The sequence below is a fragment of the Entelurus aequoreus genome, linkage group LG08, assembly GCF_033978785.1.
Source record: "Entelurus aequoreus isolate RoL-2023_Sb linkage group LG08, RoL_Eaeq_v1.1, whole genome shotgun sequence".
NCBI lineage: Eukaryota > Metazoa > Chordata > Actinopteri > Syngnathiformes > Syngnathidae > Entelurus > Entelurus aequoreus.
Genome location: NC_084738.1, coordinates 9,761,626 through 9,780,757, shown reverse-complemented (window position 1 = coordinate 9,780,757; position 19,132 = coordinate 9,761,626). Strand labels below are relative to the sequence as shown.

At 37.3% G+C, this 19,132-nt stretch overlaps 1 protein-coding gene across 4 annotated transcripts in view; it reads right to left on the bottom strand.

The window, feature by feature from the left end:
• Window positions 1-19,132, bottom strand: part of qrfprb (pyroglutamylated RFamide peptide receptor b) — a 70,846-nt gene that overhangs the window by 8,430 nt on the left and 43,284 nt on the right. For all 4 annotated transcript variants that reach the window (XM_062055487.1, XM_062055488.1, XM_062055489.1 and 1 more), the window contains 4 exons: window positions 18,033-18,529; window positions 13,835-13,993; window positions 12,062-12,123; window positions 11,709-11,944 (listed from right to left, as the gene is read on the bottom strand). In XM_062055487.1, coding sequence (XP_061911471.1) covers window positions 11,709-11,944; window positions 12,062-12,123; window positions 13,835-13,993; window positions 18,033-18,384 — 809 coding nt within the window. In that variant the 5' untranslated portion in view covers window positions 18,385-18,529. The remainder of the gene's footprint in view (window positions 1-11,708; window positions 11,945-12,061; window positions 12,124-13,834; window positions 13,994-18,032; window positions 18,530-19,132) is intronic.

Sequence of the window (19,132 nt, the reverse complement as noted above, 5' to 3'; positions counted from 1 at the left end):
CGAAAATGTATATATTGCATGCTTAGAATGAGAAATTTCCGATATTATCGGCTGATAAATGCTTTAAAATGTAATAGCGGAAATTATCGGTATCGGTTCGGAAATTATCGGTATCGGTTTCATAAAGTAAAATGTATGACTTTTTAAAACGCCGCTGTGTACACGGACGTAGGGAGAAGTACAGAGCGCCATTAACCTTAAAGGCACTGCCTTTGCGTGCCGGCCCAATCACATAATATCTACGGCTTTTCACACACACAAGTGAATGCAAAGCATACTTGGTCAACAACCATACAGGTCACACTGAGGGTGCCCGTATAAACAACTTTAACACTGTTACAAATATGTGCCACACTGTGAACCCACACCAAACAAGAATGACAAACACATTTCGGGAGAACATCCGCACCGTAACACAACAGAACAAATACCCAGAACCCCTTGCAGCACTAACTCTTCCGGGACGCTACAATATACACCCCTGCTACCCCCTAACCCCCACCTCAACCCCACCCCACCTCAACCTCCTCATGCTCTCTCAGGGAGAGCATGTCCCAAATTCCAAGCTGCTGTTTTGAGGCATGTTAAAAAAAAAAAATGCACTTTGTGACTTCAATAATAAATATGGCAGTGCCATGTTGGCATTTTTTTCCATAACTTGAGTTGATTTATTTTGGAAAACCTTGTTACATTGTTTAATGCATCCAGCGGGGCATCACAACAAAATTAGGCATAATAATGTGTTAATACCACGACTGTATATATCGGTATCGGTTGATATCGGAGTCGGTAATTAAGAGTTGGACAATATCGGAATATCGGCAAAAAAGCCATTATCGGACATCTCTACTTAGAATAAATATAAGGTACACTTTATTTGTAATTATTATATTTGTCTGAATAATTTGATGACGTACTATTTTATACTGCTTTAATACAGTGAAGATTACATAACTGTTTAATTGCATATATGGCGGAAGGATCTGTGTGGTAACATGGTTTGGACACAATGTATTATGGGTAATGGCAGTCAGGTATGGTGGAATCGAGCCACACGGTTTTTGGACCTCACTCTTACTTTTTCTAACTGTGACAAACTCGCTTTATTTTGCCATTCATTTGTTCCCACATCGTTATTGTTTCACGTTTTTGAAGGACGAAGTTGACAAGTAAACGATACAAAACGAAGAGGAGCGTCCGGAGTTTTGTTTGCTGTTGCCGCAGCAAGCGAGAGCAGGAGAAAGTAGAGGTAGCGTCAAGCTAAGGCTTCATTAGGAATCTACCTTAAAGGCCTACTGAAAGCCACTACTACCGACCACGCAGTCTGATAGTTTATATATCAATGATGAAATCTTAACATTATAACACATGCCAATACGGCCGGGTTAACTTATAAAGTGACATTTTAAATTTGCCGCTAAACTTCCGGTTCGAAACGCCTCTGAGGATGACGTATGCGCGTGACGTAGCCCGGGGAACACGGGTATGCCTTCCACATTGAAGCCAATACGAAAAAGCTCTGTTTTCATTTCATAATTCCACAGTATTCTGGACATCTGTGTTCGTGAATCTGTTGCAATCATGTTCATTGCATTATGGAGAAGGAAGCCGAGCAAGCAAAGAAGAAAGTTGTCGGTGCGAAATGGACGTATTTTTCGAACGTAGTCAGCAACAACAGTACACAGCCGGCGCTTCTTTGTTTACATTCCCGAAAGATGCAGTCAAGATGGAAGAACTCGGATAACAGAGACTCTAACCAGGAGGACTTTTGACTTCGATACACAGACGCCTGTAGAGAACTGGGACAACACAGACTCTTACCAGGATTACTTTGATTTGGATGACAAAGACGCAGACGTGCTACTGTGAGTATGCAGCTTTGGCTTCTAAACATTTGATCGCTTGACCGTATGTGCGCAACTTTTTTTTGCGTATGTACGTAACTTTTTAAAAATATATAAGCTTTATGAACCTTGGGTTAGGTGAACGGTCTTTTGGGCTGAGTGATTGTGTGTGTTGATCAGGTGTTTGAATTGTATTGGCGTGTTCTATGGAGCTAGGAGCTAGCAGAGGAGCTAGGAGCTAGCATAACAAACACGCAGGTGTTTTTATGCAGGATTAATTTGTGGCATATTAAATATAAGCCTGGTTGTGTTGTGGCTAATAGAGTATATATATGTCTTGTGTTTATTTACTGTTGTAGTCATTCCCAGCTGAATATCAGGTCACCCCCGGCTCTCACAGCATCTTCCCTATCTGAATAGCTTCAACTCCCCACTAGTCCTTCACTTGCACTTTACTCATCCACAAATCTTTCATCCTCGCTCAAATTAATGGGGAAATTGTCGCTTTCTCGGTCCGAATCTCTCTCACTTCATGCGGCCATCATTGTAAACAATAGGGAACTTTGCGTATATGTTCAATTGACTACGTCACGCTACTTCCGGTAGGGGCAAGCCTTTTTTTTATCAGATACCAAAAGTTGCAATCTTTATCGTCGTTGTTCTATACTAAATCCTTTCAGCAAAAATATGGCAATATCGGGAAATGATCAAGTATGACACATAGAATAGATCTGCTATCCCCGTTTAAATAAAAAAAATTCATTTCAGTAGGCCTTTAATATCGTGATATCGTATCGTGAGATTTTCATACCTTTGCATCCATAGTTGTGCTCTTCTATGGCCGTTACCACAACTTTACCAGTTTTGTCAACATCCTCAATTCCTCCATAATCCCCGTGTCCTACACTTGACCACCTTTTCAGCACATTTTCATACTATTTTTTTTGTGTAATTTTTATGGAAAAAAAAAAAGATCGTAATGAAGTCTTCGGTGGTCACGATGAGCTGTCATCTCTCTTGATAGCCCTCATTTGTATCACGCGATGCCAATCCAGATGGCTTCTTCTTCAAGCGGCCCCCTCCCATGACGCGGGCCACGAGCCGTGGCGCATGCACCGCACGTGGCGCTTGGAGGGGCAATATAATGGGCAGGGAACTTTTTTTTGATTGGGATTTGTCTGTCTTGCGAATGGTACACTCGGTAGAAAGAGTCAGTGATTAGGCGCCCGCTGGCTCCACGTTTTGTGGGAGCGAGAGACGTGCACCTGCCTCCGCTCCTCCGCTGATCAGAAGAAGAAAAACGAAGCAGCAGCATATCGGGCTGCAACTTTCGATTGTTTCTGAGCAGCTGTGCACGTTTGATGTTTAGTCCTCCACTTGATGTGAACTCAATTTTAAAACCTATAATGGTAAATTGAATAACCATTTATTGAAAAACTTCATACACAGGTACATAACCACAGTTCTTCTCAACTATTTGTTGTCATTCCCCGCCTTAGGGACTTTTTTCACACCCTCCCTAAAGTAAAATACGGTTGAGAACCTAATATTTATTTATTCATACAAACCACTTAGAGTGACACCTACATGCCACCCAGTGTGTATTGTTTCCTCACGCCCGTCCAACTATATAAGAAGTAGAGATGTCCGATAATATCGGACTGCTGCTATTATCGGCCAATAAATGCTTTAAAATGTAATATCGGTATCGGTTTCAAAAAGTAAAATGTATGACTTTTTAGAACGCCGCTGTGTACACGGACGTAGGGAGAAGTACAGAGCGCCAATAAACCTTAAAGGCACTGCCAGTCACGTAATATATGCAACTTTTCACACACACAAGTGAATGCAAGGCATACTTGGTCAACAGCCATACAGGTCACACTGAGGGTGGCCGTATAAACAACTTTAACACAGTTACAAATATGCGCCACACTGTGAACCCACACCAAACAAGAATGACAAACACATTTCGGGAGAACATCCGCACCGTAACACAACATAAACACAACAGAACAAATACCCAGAACCCCTTGCAGCACTAACTCTTCCGGGACGCTACAATATACACCGCCCACCTCAACCCCCTCATGCTCTCTCAGGGAGAGCATGTCCCAAATTCCAAGCTGCTGTTTTGAGGCATGTTAAAAAAAAATAATGCACTTTGCGACTTCAATAATAAATATGGCAGTGCCATGTTGGCATTTTTTTCCATAACTTGAGTTGATTTATTTTGGAAAACCTTGTTACATTGTTTAATGCATCCAGCGGGGCATCACAACAAAATTAGGCATAATAATGTGTTCATTCCACGACTGTATATATCGGTATCTGTAATTAAGAGTTGGACAATATCGGAATATCGGATACTGGCAAAAAAGCCATTATCGGACATCTCTAATAAGAAGTAATGATGATTAAACTTTAAAGGGGAACTGCACTTTTTTTATTTTATTTTGCCTTTCATTCACAATCCTTGCGCAAGACATGAACATTAGTTTATTTTTTTCTAATGCATTCTCAATATTCAATAAATGCCATCAAAAGTCTGCATACAATAGAGCAGGGGTGCTCATTACGTCGATCGCGAGCTACCGGTCGATCGCGGAGGTTGTGTCAGTCCTTCGCCAGCCAGGCATTAAAAAAATAAGCGATCATAAATCTTCACTATGACGTCACTTGATTGACATTCACGGCACCCGAGGGTCTTCCGAGATGACGCTGGCTGCTGCCAGCTCATTATTAAGAAAAAATTACGACAGGAAGGCGAGAAACACTTTTTATTTCAACAGACTCCGGCGCCGTACCGGTTGTCAAAACTCCAAAGACCGACTGCACAGTTCCTGCCTTCACAATAAAAGCTCTGCTTCATCCTGCCTGCGCTAAGAGTCTCAGAAAGCTGGCGTGCTCAAGCTAGCAAGCTACGGAGTTTGCCGCCGATGTATTTCTTGTAAAGTGTATACAAAGGAGTATGGAAGCTGGAGAAATAAGATGCAAAAACCAACCACTTTCATGTGGTATTGGACAGAAAGGAGGACTTTTTTTCTCCTCCATTAGAAAATGCGGACGTTATCAGCACCACTGTCTGATTCCTATCAATGCAAGTCATCACAATCAGGTAATACACCAACTTATATTCGTTGTCTTCATGAAAGAAAGGAATCTATATGTGTTAAACATGCATGTATTATCATTAAACACCTTTAACTTGTTAACAATATTAACTATATGTGTTAAACATGCTTGTATTATCATTAAACACCTTTAACTTGTCAACAATATTCACTACATGTGTTAAACATGCTTGTATTATCATTAAGTTCAAGTTAAAGTACCAATGATTGTCACACACACACTAGGTGTGGTGAAATTTGATCACCCCCTGGGAGGTGAGGGGAGCAGTGGGCAGCAGCGTAGCCGCGCCCAGGAATCATTTTTGGTGATGTAACCCCCAATTCCAACCCTTGATGCTGAGTGCCAAGCAGGGAGGTAATGGGTCCCATTTTTATAGTCTTTGGTATGACCCGGCCGGGGTTTGAACTCACAACCTACCGATCTCAAAACACCTTTAACTTGTTAACAATATTAACTATATGTGTTAAACATGCTTGTATTATCTTTAAACACATTTAACTTGTCAACAATATTAACTACATGTGTTAAACATGCTTGTATTATCATTAAACACCTTTAACTTGTTAACAATAGTAACTATATGTGTTAAACATGCTTGCATTATCTTTAAACACCTTTAACATGTTAACAATATTAACTACATGTGTTAAACATGCTTGTATTATCATTAAACACCTTTAACTTGTCAACAATATTAACTACATGTGTTAAACATGCTTGTATTATCATTAAACACCTTTAACTTGTTAACAATATTAACTACATGTGTTAAACATGCTTGTATTATCATTAAACACCTTTAACTTGTTAACAATATTAACTATATGTGTTAAACATGCTTGCATTATCTTTAAACACCTTTAACATTTTAACAATATTAACTATATGTATTAAACATTCTTGTATTATCATTAAACGCCTTTAATTAACAATATTAACTATATGTGTTAAACATGCTTGCATTATCTTTAAACACCTTTAACTTGTTAACAATATTAACTACATGTGTTAAACATGCTTGTATTATCTTTAAACACATTTAACTTGTCAACAATATTAACTACATGTGTTAAACATGCTTGTACTATCATTAAACACCTTTCACTTGTTAACAATAGTAACTATATGTGTTAAACATGCTTGCATTATCTTTAAACACCTTTAACATGTTAACAATATTAACTATATGTATTAAACATGTTTGTATTATCATTAAACACCTTTAATTTATTAACAATATTAACTATATGTGTTAAACATGCTCGCATTATCATTAAACACCTTTAACTTGTTAACAAAAACATATATTTCATAAATAAGTAAATATAAATTATATATATGAATGAGGTAGATCCCTACGACTTGATCAATTGAAAAGTAGCTCGCCTGCAGAAAAAGTGTGAGCACCCCTGCAATAGAGCCTATGGGAGCCAAGTGTCTTTTCATGTCGTTCTCGCCATTCCCGGGTGTAAATTGGCTGTCAGCGTGTACAAACTTGTCGGCATGCATCCTCATCCTTCTACTAGCAAGTTGAGAGGCATTATTTACGGTCTACAACAGGGATGTCGAACATGCGGCCCGCGAGATGAGTTTACTGCCTTTTTAACTGAAAGAAACTGCTGATCTAAATGTGTCCACTGGATGTCGCAATAGCAATTGTTAGGCAAGCAAGTATACAAATCAAGAAGTACACAGTAGAGCGGGGCTGTGACTCCTCCCCCTCGACCCAAATCTACTCTTAAAGTTACTTGGCTGATGCGAAGTTGTAAATATGCAGTTGGTTTTGGTTAGAAGACCAAATTGATAAATTAGACCCAATGTTGCTCAGCTGCTAGGCTAAGAGGCACCTGTGATGTGTTCAAATCTCCATACCAACTAGAACCAGACCGGTTCTTCCATGGCCTATATTCAAAACTTCAGGACATTTTTTTGCTTACACACGATTGACAAAACTAGAGATGTCTGCCGATAATATCGGCAGGCCGATATTATCGGCCGATATATGCGTTAAAATGTAATATCGGAAATTATCGGTATCGTTTTTTTTATTATCGGTATCAGGTTGTTTTTTTTTTTTTTTTTTAAATTAAATCAACATAAAAAACACAAGATACACTTACAATTAGTGCACCAACCCAAAAAAACTCCCTCCCCCATTTACACTCATTCACACAAAAGGGTTGTTTCTTTCTGTTATTAATATTCTGGTTCCTACATTATATATCAATATATATCAATACAGTCTGTAAGGGATACAGTCCGTAAGCACACATGATTGTGCGTGCTGCTGGTCCACTAATAGTACTAACCTTTAACAGTTAATTTTAGTAATTTTCACTCATTACTAGTTTCTATGTAACTGTTTTTATATTGTTGTACTTTATTTTTTATTCAAGAAAATGTTTTTAATTTATTTATCTTATTTTACTAATTTTTTAAAAAAGTACCTTTTCTTCACCATACCTGGTTGTCCAAATTAGGCATAATAATGTGTTAATTCCACGACTGCATATATCGGTTGATATCGGTATCGGTTGATATCGGTATCGGTAATTAAAGAGTTGGACAATATCGGAATATCGGATATCGGCAAAAAGCCATTATCGGACATCCCTAGTCAAAACCATACAAATGAAGATGGAACTTGCAACCCAACTTGTTTACGATACCTCGAATAATACACTTCATTTAATCCATCAAGGTTTATTGATGTAGCCCTTAATCACAAGTGTCTGAAAGGGCTTCCATGCTTGATAACGGTTACTAGTTACAGATAGAATCTTCTTTTGCACAGGTGTCAAGCTCCAAGCCCGCCTAGAAATATGCGTCAAAGTACTTTTTCTTTTCTTACTAAATGCATTTGTTTTTTCCATTTTGACATGGAAAAATACACTACCGTTCAAAAGTTTGGGGTCACCCAAACAATTTTGTGGAATAGCCTTCATTTCTAAGAACAAGAATAGACTGTCGAGTTTCAGATGAAAGTTCTCTTTTTCTGGCCATTTTGAGCGTTTAATTGACCTCACAAATGTGATGCTCCAGAAACTCAATCTGCTCAAAGGAAGGTCAGTTTTGTAGCTTCTGTAACGAGCTAAACTGTTTTCAGATGTGTGAACATGATTGCACAAGGCTTTTCTAATCATCAATTAGCCTTCTGAGCCAATGAGCAAACACATTGTACCATTAGAACACTGGAGTGATAGTTTCTGGGAATGGGCCTCTATACACCTATGTAGATATTGCACCATAAACCAGACATTTGCAGCTAGAATAGTCATTTACCACATTAGCAATGTATAGAGTGTATTTCTTTAAAGTTAAGACTAGTTTAAAGTTATCTTCATTGAAAAGTACAGTGCTTTTCCTTCAAAAATAAGGACATTTCAATGTGACCCCAAACTTTTGAACGGTAGTGTATATGCACTGCAGGAAATTACATACCTGTTAAACTTTAATATAATCCAATATTGCAACAAATATGATATGATGATACTTTCCAAACAATATTTTTTTGTCAAAATAAATGGAAATACCGTATTTTTCGGATTATAAATCGCAGTTTTTTTCATGCAATTTATACCCTGGAGCGACTTATGTGTGAAATTATTAAAACATTACCGTAAAATATCAAATAATATTATTTATCTCATTCACGCAAGAGACTAGACGTACCGATAGAAGAGGAAGCGGCGCATTGTCTACCTTTTGGAGTTGGCAGAGTAGTTTAGAACCGAGGAAGAAGATTTCCTGGGACTTAGCGATTAGGAGTGACAGATTGTTTGGTAAACGTATAGCATGTTCTATATGTTATAGTTATTTGAATGACTCTTACCATAATATGTTACGTTAACATACCAGGCACGTTCTCAGTTGGTTATTTATGCCTCATATAACGTACACTTATTCAGCCTGTTGTTCACTATTCTTTATTTATTTTAAATTGCCTTTCAAATGTCTATTCTTGGTATTGGGTTTTATCAAATACATTTCCCAAAAAAATGCGACTTATACTTTAGTGCGACTTATGTTTTTTTCCTTCTTTATTATGCATTTTCGGCCGGTGCGACTTATACTCCGGAGTAGGGATGTCCGATAATGGCTTTTTGCCGATATCCGATATGCCGATATTGTCCAACTCTTTAATTACCGATACCGATATCAACCGATATATACAGTCGTGGAATTAACACATTATTATGTCTAATTTGGACAACCACGGATGGTGAAGATAAGGTACTTTTTAAAAAAATTAGTAAAATAAGATAAATAAATTAAAAACATTTTCTTGAATAAAAAATAAAGTACAACAATATAAAAACAGTTACATAGAAACTAGTAATTAATGAAAATTTGTAAAATTAACTGTTAAAGGTTAGTACTATTAGTGGACCAGCAGCACACACAATCATGTGTGCTTACGGACTGTATCCCTTGCAGACTGTATTGATATATATTGATATATAATGTAGGAACCAGAATATTAATAACAGAAAGAAACAACCCTTTTGTGTGAATGAGTGTAAATGGGGGAGGGAAGTTTTTTGGGTTGGTGCACTAATTGTAAGTGTATCTTGTGTTTTTTATGTGGATTTAATTAAAACAAAACCAAAAAAAAACCGATACTGATAATAAAAAAAACGATACCGATAATTTCCGATATTACATTTTAATTATCGGACATCTCTACTCCGGAGCGATTTAAATTCCGAAAAATACGGTACCTAAAAATCTTATGATTTCAAAGCAACATATCCATCAAATTGTACACAGTAACAATGACAATAGATTTTATGGCACAAAGTCTTTTTTACAGCAAATATTACCGTCAATGGAAAAAACTACCACGGTAAAATTCTGTTGACTGAGCTGCCGGTTTTTTGCTGTAAAATCTACGGTTGTTTTTAAACTTATTACTGCAAATGGAAAAAATTCCGGCAACTAAGCTGGCATATTTCTTCCTGTAAAAAAAAACGGTGGTACTGTAATATGTTGTAAATAACACTGCATATTTTACAGTAAAATTCTAGTGAGTGAGTTTCCAGTTTTTTGGTGTAAAATCTACAGATTTAACTTTTTTTAGTGTACGTAAAAAATATACATAATAACCATATGCATAGGCAAATTCATATATTATTTGCCGTTACAAGCGGAGTGAATGCTATTCCTCATTCTTCTATCATCAGGAAGGAGACATCCATTGTTTATTAGCTTACAAACACTGGGGGAAAACTCCCAATCGCACCGAGTATATATTTCAAATTTCTCATCATAATATCTAAACAAACTTAATACAAGTCACAATCCTCTGAATAGCCGTTTTTCAGTGAGACATAACTTGTTTTTAGACAATGCTACTTTTGAGCATCGCAAGTTAGTTCTAAGACACACAACTTCACAATACTAGTAGTAAGTCGAGCTGACTAAAAAAGGTTTTAATTGCTGATTTCCTATTTCAAGAAATCTTATTGAGACAATTTTTTGACTTGGCAGATTTTTTTGGCTCATTACACGTTATTTTTGCTTGTAATGAGCCAAACAATCTGCCAGCAGAACAAGTCAAAACGGTTTCTGTAAGATTTCTTGAAATAGGAAATTAGCAATTAAAACGTATTATTAGCTCTACTTGCTAGTATTGTGAAGTTGTGTCTTACAACAATCTTGTTGTGCTCAAAAGTGGCATTTTTTCCCCTCAGAAGATCTATTGGCTAAAAACTAATTATGTCTCACTATTCAGGGAGTTGTGACTTGTATTAAGTGTGTTTAGATATTTTGACTAGAAAGTAGAAATACAGTACAGGCCAAAAGTTTGGACACACCTTCTCCTTCAATGTGTTTTCTTTATTTTCATGACTATTTACATTGTAGATTGTCACATCCAAACTATGAATGAACACATGTGGAGTTATGTACTTAACAAAAAAATTAGAATGAACTGATAACATGTTTTATATTCTAGTTTCTTCAAAATAGCCACCCTTTGCTCTGATTACTTTTCCGCACACCCTTGGCATTCTCTCAATGAGCTTCAAGAGGGAGTCACCTGAAATGGTAAAATGTCTCACCGTAAAATCAACTTTGGTACTGTTTTTTTCCACATACAGTAACATACTAAAACATGAAAAAACAAACCAAAAAAAACCTTAAAACAAGGAGATTTTACTTCTCTTGTTGCCTTATTTGTATTTGACCACTACTGTTTTCTGTTTATTTGTTACTGACTGTGGCAGGACACCTCTGCCTCTGTTTCACTTTATGTTGCTGGTAAATAATATGGTTGTAGTAGTAGGCTAAAGTTAAATTATTTAGTATGCACTAATTAAAGGGGCAGAGCTTTAAGAGACATTTTAGCTTTTATATTTTAAAAGATATATTTTTTGTAAGAACCACAATTAATACATATATTTCAGTGAATAACTTATTGTTCAAATCTGTATATAAATATGTACATAAAGTGTTGTAATTATATTGTAAAATGGATGGATGGACGTTTAAAACAAAGCTGTTATTATTAATTAGTAAGTATACATTTTTTGAGCCTTTTTAGAGAAAATGTTATCATTGTAGTAAATTATGCAAATTACTCGATGATGTCATGGTGACCACGCCCATAGCCACGCACGCCCCCACCGCCACAGGTATCTTGGCAGTTTATGGGAAACACTGCCAGGTCTTCATGGGACTTATGTCCCGACATCCACACTCCCTTGGACTAAACAGTCTCAAACCCACCTGGAGATCTTGACCAGCTCGCGGTCGTTCATGGTGTTGAGCACGGACGAGTCGCCCACCCTCTTGCGGATCCACAGCTCAAAGGCGATGCGGGTGTAGAGGAAGAGCATGGCGGCCAGGGGCAGCAGGAACAGCGCCACCATGATGAAGGTGGTGTACGCCTGCCTGTGAGTCGGCGAGCGCCAGATCTCCTGGCAGCACACGTGGTGGTGGTCGTACACAAAGTCGTACTTCACCTGAGAGACACAGTTTGGTTTGTCTTTCATCCCAAGTTCACATCTTAATGCCGCCTTCAGGCTTTCAACATTTTTAAATGGGCTTCTGCATTCAAGTCTGGAAAATCTTTGATTTACCTTCAGCTGCTGCACAAAAAGCATAGGAGAACCAACGACGACTGAGGCCATCCAAACAAGCCCTGCAACAATACAGAAAGTATTGTGGCAAAAAAGACTGAGAAAGTTGAGGAATGCTCATCAAACACTTATTTGGAACATCCCACAGGTGAACAGGCTAATTGGGAACAGGTGGGTGCCATGATTGGGTATAAAAGCAGCTTCCATGAAATGCTCAGTCATTCACAAGCAAGGATAAGGTGAGGGTCACCACTTTGTCAACAAATGCGTGAGAAAATTGTCAAACAGTTTAAGAACAACATTTCTCAATTCTTTGACTTTTTATCTCATAATTATGAATTATATATAATTTTGATTGTATCTCATAATTATGACTATGATAATAATTATGAAATAAAAATTCTTAAATTTGAGATAAAAAGTCAAATATTATGACTTTATGACTATGGTAATAATTATGAGACAAAAAGTCAAAATTATGACTTTTTATCTCATAATTATGAATTATATATAATTTTGATTGTATTTCATAATTATGACTATGATAATTATGAGAAAAGTCACATTTTGGATAAAAAAGTCACAATTATGACTATGATAATAATTGTGAGATAAATTCAAAATTTAAGTTAAAAAGTCAAAATTATGAGTTTATCTCACACTTATGAATTATATATGTTTTTGATTTGATCTCAAAATTATGATTATGATAATTATAAGATAAAAAGTCAATATTATGACTTTTAATCTCATAATTATGAATCATACATAACTTTGATTGTATCTCATAATTATGAATATGATAATAATTATGAGATAAAAAGTCACAATTATGAATTTTTATGTCATAATTATGAATTATATACACTACCGTTCAAAAGTTTGGGGTCACCCAAACAATTTTGTGGAATAGCCTTCATTTCTAAGAACAAGAATAGACTGTCGAGTTTCAGATGAAAGTTCTCTTTTTCTGGCCATTTTGAGCGTTTAATTGACCCCACAAATGTGATGCTCCACAAACTCAATCTGCTCAAAGGAAGGTCAGTTTTGTAGCTTCTGTAACGAGCTAAAGTGTTTTCAGATGTGTGAACATGATTGCACAAGGCTTTTCTAATCATCAATTAGCCTTCTGAGCCAATGAGCAAACACATTGTACCATTAGAACACTGGAGTGATAGTTGCTGGAAATGGGCCTCTATACACCTATGTAGATATTGCACCAAAAACCAGACATTTGCAGCTAGGGGGGGGGGGGCGTAATGTTGTAACAAATAATATTTCTATTAAATAGGCTTTACTTTGCATTTTAATTAACGTGGGATTATTTTTTGTATTTAGAAACAATAGTACCAACTTTTTTTTTTCTCTCCAACATTTGTGGCACTGGCGTGGCGCCCCCTGATGGACGGCGCCCTTAGCATTTGCCTATACGGCCTATGCCACGGGCCGGCCCTGCTAATAAGTTTTTCAACTTGTTTAAGTCGGGGGTCCACGTTAATCAATTCATGGTAAAGTTACATTGTTTAATGCATCCAGCGGGGCATCACAACAAAATTAGGCATAATAATGTGTTAATTCCACGACTGTATAGGTATCGGTTGATATCGGAATCGGTAATTAAGAGTTGGACAATATCGGATATCGGCAAACAAGCCATTATCGGACATCTCTAGTTAAAACTTGTGATGACAAAAGAACTGAAGTCTTCAGTTGAACCAAACGCTGACGTCTCGAGTGAACCGACCACACCGATGGACGCGTCGACGTAAATACCCAGCATCTTGTACGCCCTTTTGGACGTGGACTGTCGCCTCATTCGTAGCGGGAAGACGATGCCCTGGTATCTCTCGATGGCGATGCAGGTCATGGTGAGGATGCCCGTCACCACCGCCGTGGTCTGCACGAAGGGAACCGTCTTGCACACCAGAACGCCTGCAACAAACATTAGCTCGTCAGCAGGTGATCCAAGTCCGATGCGGGCAGAATGACAAACCGTATTAGATATGATACTCATTGACTGTATCACACATACAGCTGAGGTGTTGTTCTGCAGATCCAACACTATTTGGCAGTTTGCTTTTCCCGCATGCTCGCAAATGTATTTTCCTTGCTGTAAATATTTGTTTTTTATTGGTATCTTAAATAGAAAGCGGTTTGATGGCGCTATCTGCAGGATTGAAAAGGGCGCTGCAGGAGGTGGCCTAGCACCAAATTCTGGGCTCCCCCGCCCCCACCCTGAGGTGGGCTCCATCATACACACGCACTTGGCATGTTTACACGCAATAAAGTACTCATTATTGCATGGGTTTGGTTGAAGCTTGCTTTTTAAATCATATTCAAAAACATTAATTAAATGACTTAGACAAACTTTATTGATCCACAGGGGAATTTGTTCCGCACAGTAGCTCAGTTACAAAGGATGGAAAGGGTAAGGATGGAAAGGATAAGGGCACAAAAAGAGGGCGAAAACAAAAGGTATAAAGTAGACTAAAAATGTACCATAGTAGCAGTATAAAATATAGTAATATTTACATATTATATATACACTATATAATATGTACTAATATATCATATTATATTATTTATATTTTTACGACCCCCAAAGGGACAAGTGGTAGAAAATGGATGGATAATATGTACAACATATAACAAAGGGTTTTGACTTCTTAAAATTGGGATTAACATATCTAGATAAACCCCCTAAAAAAAAAATTTTTTTTTTAAAAAGGAAATGTTTTTTTTGTTTATTTTTTACAAAAAAGTGCCAATAAATTTAATATAAATTTGAATACTCAAACTTTTTATTATCGGTATCGGGTTTTTTTTGTTTGTTTTTTTTGTTTTTTTTTGTTAAATCAACATAAAAAACACAAGATACACTTACAATTAGTGCACCAACCCAAAAAACCTCCCTCCCCCATTTACACTCATTCACACAAAAGGGTTGTTTCTTTCTGTTATTAATATTCTGGTTCCTACATTATATATCAATATATATCAATACAGTCTGCAAGGGATACAGTCCGTAAGCACACATGATTGTGCGTGCTGCTGGTCCACTAATAGTACTAACCTTTAATTTAATTTTACTCATTTTCATTCATTACTAGTTTCTATGTAACTGTTTTTATATTGTTGTACTTTCTTTTTTATTCAAGAAAATGTTTTTAATTTATTTATCTTATTTTACTAATTTTTTTAAAAAGTACCTTATCTTCACCATACCTGGTTGTCCAAATTAGGCATAATAATGTGTTAATTCCACGACTGCATATATCGGTTGATATCGGTATCGGTTGATATCGGCATCTGTAATTAAAGAGTTGGACAATATCGGAATATCGGATATCGGCAAAAAGCCATTATCGGACATCCCTAGTTAGTACTATTAGTGGAGCAGCAGCACGCACAATCATGTGTGCTTACGGACTGTATCCCTTGCAGACTGTATTGATATATATTGATATATAATGTAGGAACCAGAATATTAATAACAGAAAGAAACAACCCTTTTGTGTGAATGAGTGTAAATGGGGGAGGGAGGTTTTTTGGGTTGGTGCACTAATTGTAAGTGTATCTTGTGTTTTTAAAGTTGATTTAATTTTTTTTAAAAACGATACCGATTAAAAAAAAAAACGATACCGATAATTTCCGATATTACATTTTAACGCATATATTGGCCGATAATAATTATCGGACATTTCTAGTTGTTATTATTGATGCTGGAGGAGAGAATATGAAAACAGATTATTGGCTTCAGAAAAACAATTCTCTTACAAAAATAATAACAGTTTTTTGTTGTCATACTGATAGCTTTTTACAGCATATTAAAAAATATTTTACTGGTCATTTTTTTATGCAGAAAATAATTTGATACATAATTCCTAAAAAATTTAAAAAATCTATTTCGGTCACGAGAGTACACAAAAGAACATGGTAATTAAAAAAAACATATATTTTTCATACACTTGTACTAATGAAGATATATTTTAAAAATGCAAACAATGCATTAATAATAGAATTTTTTTTTCTTTCAAATATATATATTTTAAATTAACCGAAATATAATTTTTTTTTTAATTTGTAACTATTCTATATTTTATAAACAGTCATTCTACAATCAGGGGTGTCCAAACGTTGATACATTATGTACATGAAATATGCTAAAGCCATTTAAATGTAAATCAGTTCAAACTAAAAAAAGTTGTTTAGTAGGTCAAAGTTTTTAAAATGTTGTGCTCCTGAGTTAATGTTGCGTTTTATTTTGTGTTTATGTATGGAAAAAATATTGTATTTCATATATTCATTTTTTATTTTTTGTATTCATTTATTTATCCATATTTTTTTTTTTCTTGTTAACTATTCTGATTGTTAATTTGCTTTCTTTAAGTAAAAAAAAAGGTCAAAGACAAAGCTATTCGGTTTCTTGTGAGTATATTCACTTCACTGCCGATGTGTGTGTGTGGGGGGGGGGTGGGGGGGGGCTAATCAGACATATTTGGTCACTGCATGACTGCAAGCTAATCGATGCTAACATGCTATTTAGGCTAGCGCAGGGGTCGGCAACCCAAAATAATGAAAGAGCCATATTGGACCAAAAATACAAAAACAAATCTGGCTGGAGCCGCAAAAAATTAAAAGCCATATTACATGTGTCATGAGATATACATTTAATTAAGAGGACTTCAAGGAAACTAAATGACCTCAAATATACCTACAAATGAGGCATAATGATGCAATATGTACATATCGCTAGCCTAAATAGCATGTTAGCATCGATTAGCTTGCAGTCATGCAGTGACCAAATATGTCTGATTAGCACTCCACACAAGTCAATAACATCAACAAAACTCACCTTTGTGCACTCATGTACAACGTTAAAAGTGTGGTGGACAAAATGAGACAGAAAAAGAAGTGGCATAAAACACGTCCTAGAAAGTCGGAGAAAGTTCTACGTGTAAACAAACTATACGGTGAGTTCAGGGACCGCCAAAATTAGTAGGACAAAACGGCGCTCGCCAAATACTCGAATCAGTGAAGCATGTTCAATACAAACAGTGTGATTTATAACAATTAGGGAGGTTTGTGTCATGTTTGTCCTCCTACAGAAACCATACTAAAACAAAAAAATAGATTTTTTTCACCCTCATCTTTTTCCATTCTTCATACATTTTTGAAAAATCTCCAGAGAGCCACTAGGGCGGCGCTAAAGAGCCGCATGCGGCTCTAGAGCCGCGGGTTGCCGACCCCCGGGCTAGCGATATGTACATATCGCATCATTATGCCTCATTTGTAGCTATATTTGAGGTCATTTAGTTTCCTTGAAGTCCTCTTAATTAAATGTATATCTCATGACACATGTAATATGGCTTGTAATTTTTTGCGGCTCCAGCCAGATTTGTTTTTGTATTTTTGGTCCAATATGGCTCTTTCATTATTTTGGGTTTGCACTTTGTTTATATTATATATATGTTTTTTTTGCATTCTATTTTAGTTACTTTGAATTTATAACCCCCTGGCGCTGCTTTGTGTTCTTTTTGTACTACTTTTGTACTTATTTGATTGTTGAAATGTATAAATAAAACTTCTTTTTTTTTAAAATTACGCAAGCGTTCTTCTTCTCCTCCTCTTTGGGCTTGCCGTTTAACCATCAAACAAACGCCATGGGAACATCGCCCCCTGGAGTTACACATTTCGATGGGTAACAGATTTCGGTACAACACCGGGCCTGCTCATAATTACCAGTATTTCATAATTCCAACTGTTTATTTCGATTTATCTCATAGTTGACTTTTTATCTCATACTTTTGACTTTCTCATCCCACCATCGTGACTTTTAGCCTCACAATGACGACTTTATCACATAACGGGGACTATCGACCTCCTGACGGCGACGCTAAGTCGTAGTGGGCGCGACAGTTGTTGGTAAACAAACAAACAAAAAAAGAAAGAAAAGTACGATCAAACTGACCTCCGAACCACTCCGAGGAGATGTTCTGCAGCAGCGTGAAAGGCACGCAGAAGAAGGTGATGAGCAGGTCGCTGACGGCCAGGGAGCAGATGAAGATGTCGGTGTTGGTGTGCACGGCTCTCTTCTTCAGCACCACGCAGATCACCAGACTGTTGCCGGCCAGCGCCAGCAGGAAGATGAGCGCGTACATCAGCACGAAGGCGGTCTTGGCGCCGCGGGGCAGCTCGGGCACGTAGACCAGAGGCTGGATGTTGTAGGTGCTGATGAAGTCCTGCCGGCTCAGGTTGTAGTACTGCAGGGTCTCCTGCAGCATCTCCGGGGTGATCCTGCCGCTAGAGGAGTCCGCCGCCATGGCCGCGCGTCTACCCGCCGTCCATCACCCGGGACCTGGCCGTCACTTTTACCGCGGACGGCTGAGTGCGAGTGCGCTGCTCCTCATCATCCTCCTCATCCTCCTCCTCCTCCTCCTTGATGGAGGAACCTCCTGCTGCTTCTTCCTGGCAAACCAATCAGGAGTCAGGACCCTCCTGGACACAACATTAGGTACACTCGCACATAAGGGGCCCGGGACCCCCGGGGAGTCGAAATATATTTAGTTGACTGAACTTTTTTTTTTATACATTACTTATACACACATTTAAATGTTTGTGAATAGACCACACATTGATCCATCCATTTCCTACCGCTTGTCCCTCTCTGGATTGAAATTTTGATTAAAACTTGTATTAGTAGATTGCACAGTACAGTACACATTCTGTACAATTGACCACTAAATGGCAGTGGCGTGCCGTCACTAGAGGCAGGGGAGGCGGGGCCTCACCAAAAAAATAATAATTAAATTGTTATATGTATCCAGTGATTATACTAAAGTTATTTTCCATTTAACGTTGTAGTGGATTGTCCGAAGCTTAAACAGGCAACAAAAGTAGTTTAGTACAACAAATTTATTTACCCATTATCAGAAGTGCAGGTTGAATTAAGTTGGCCGTGCAGACAGACCACATGTTACTCCGGAGCAAACAAGACACACACAAGCCAAAAATCACTCTCGAGTTCCGGTCTTCTGCCATTTTTTATATGTCTCTTGTGCGTCATTGTTT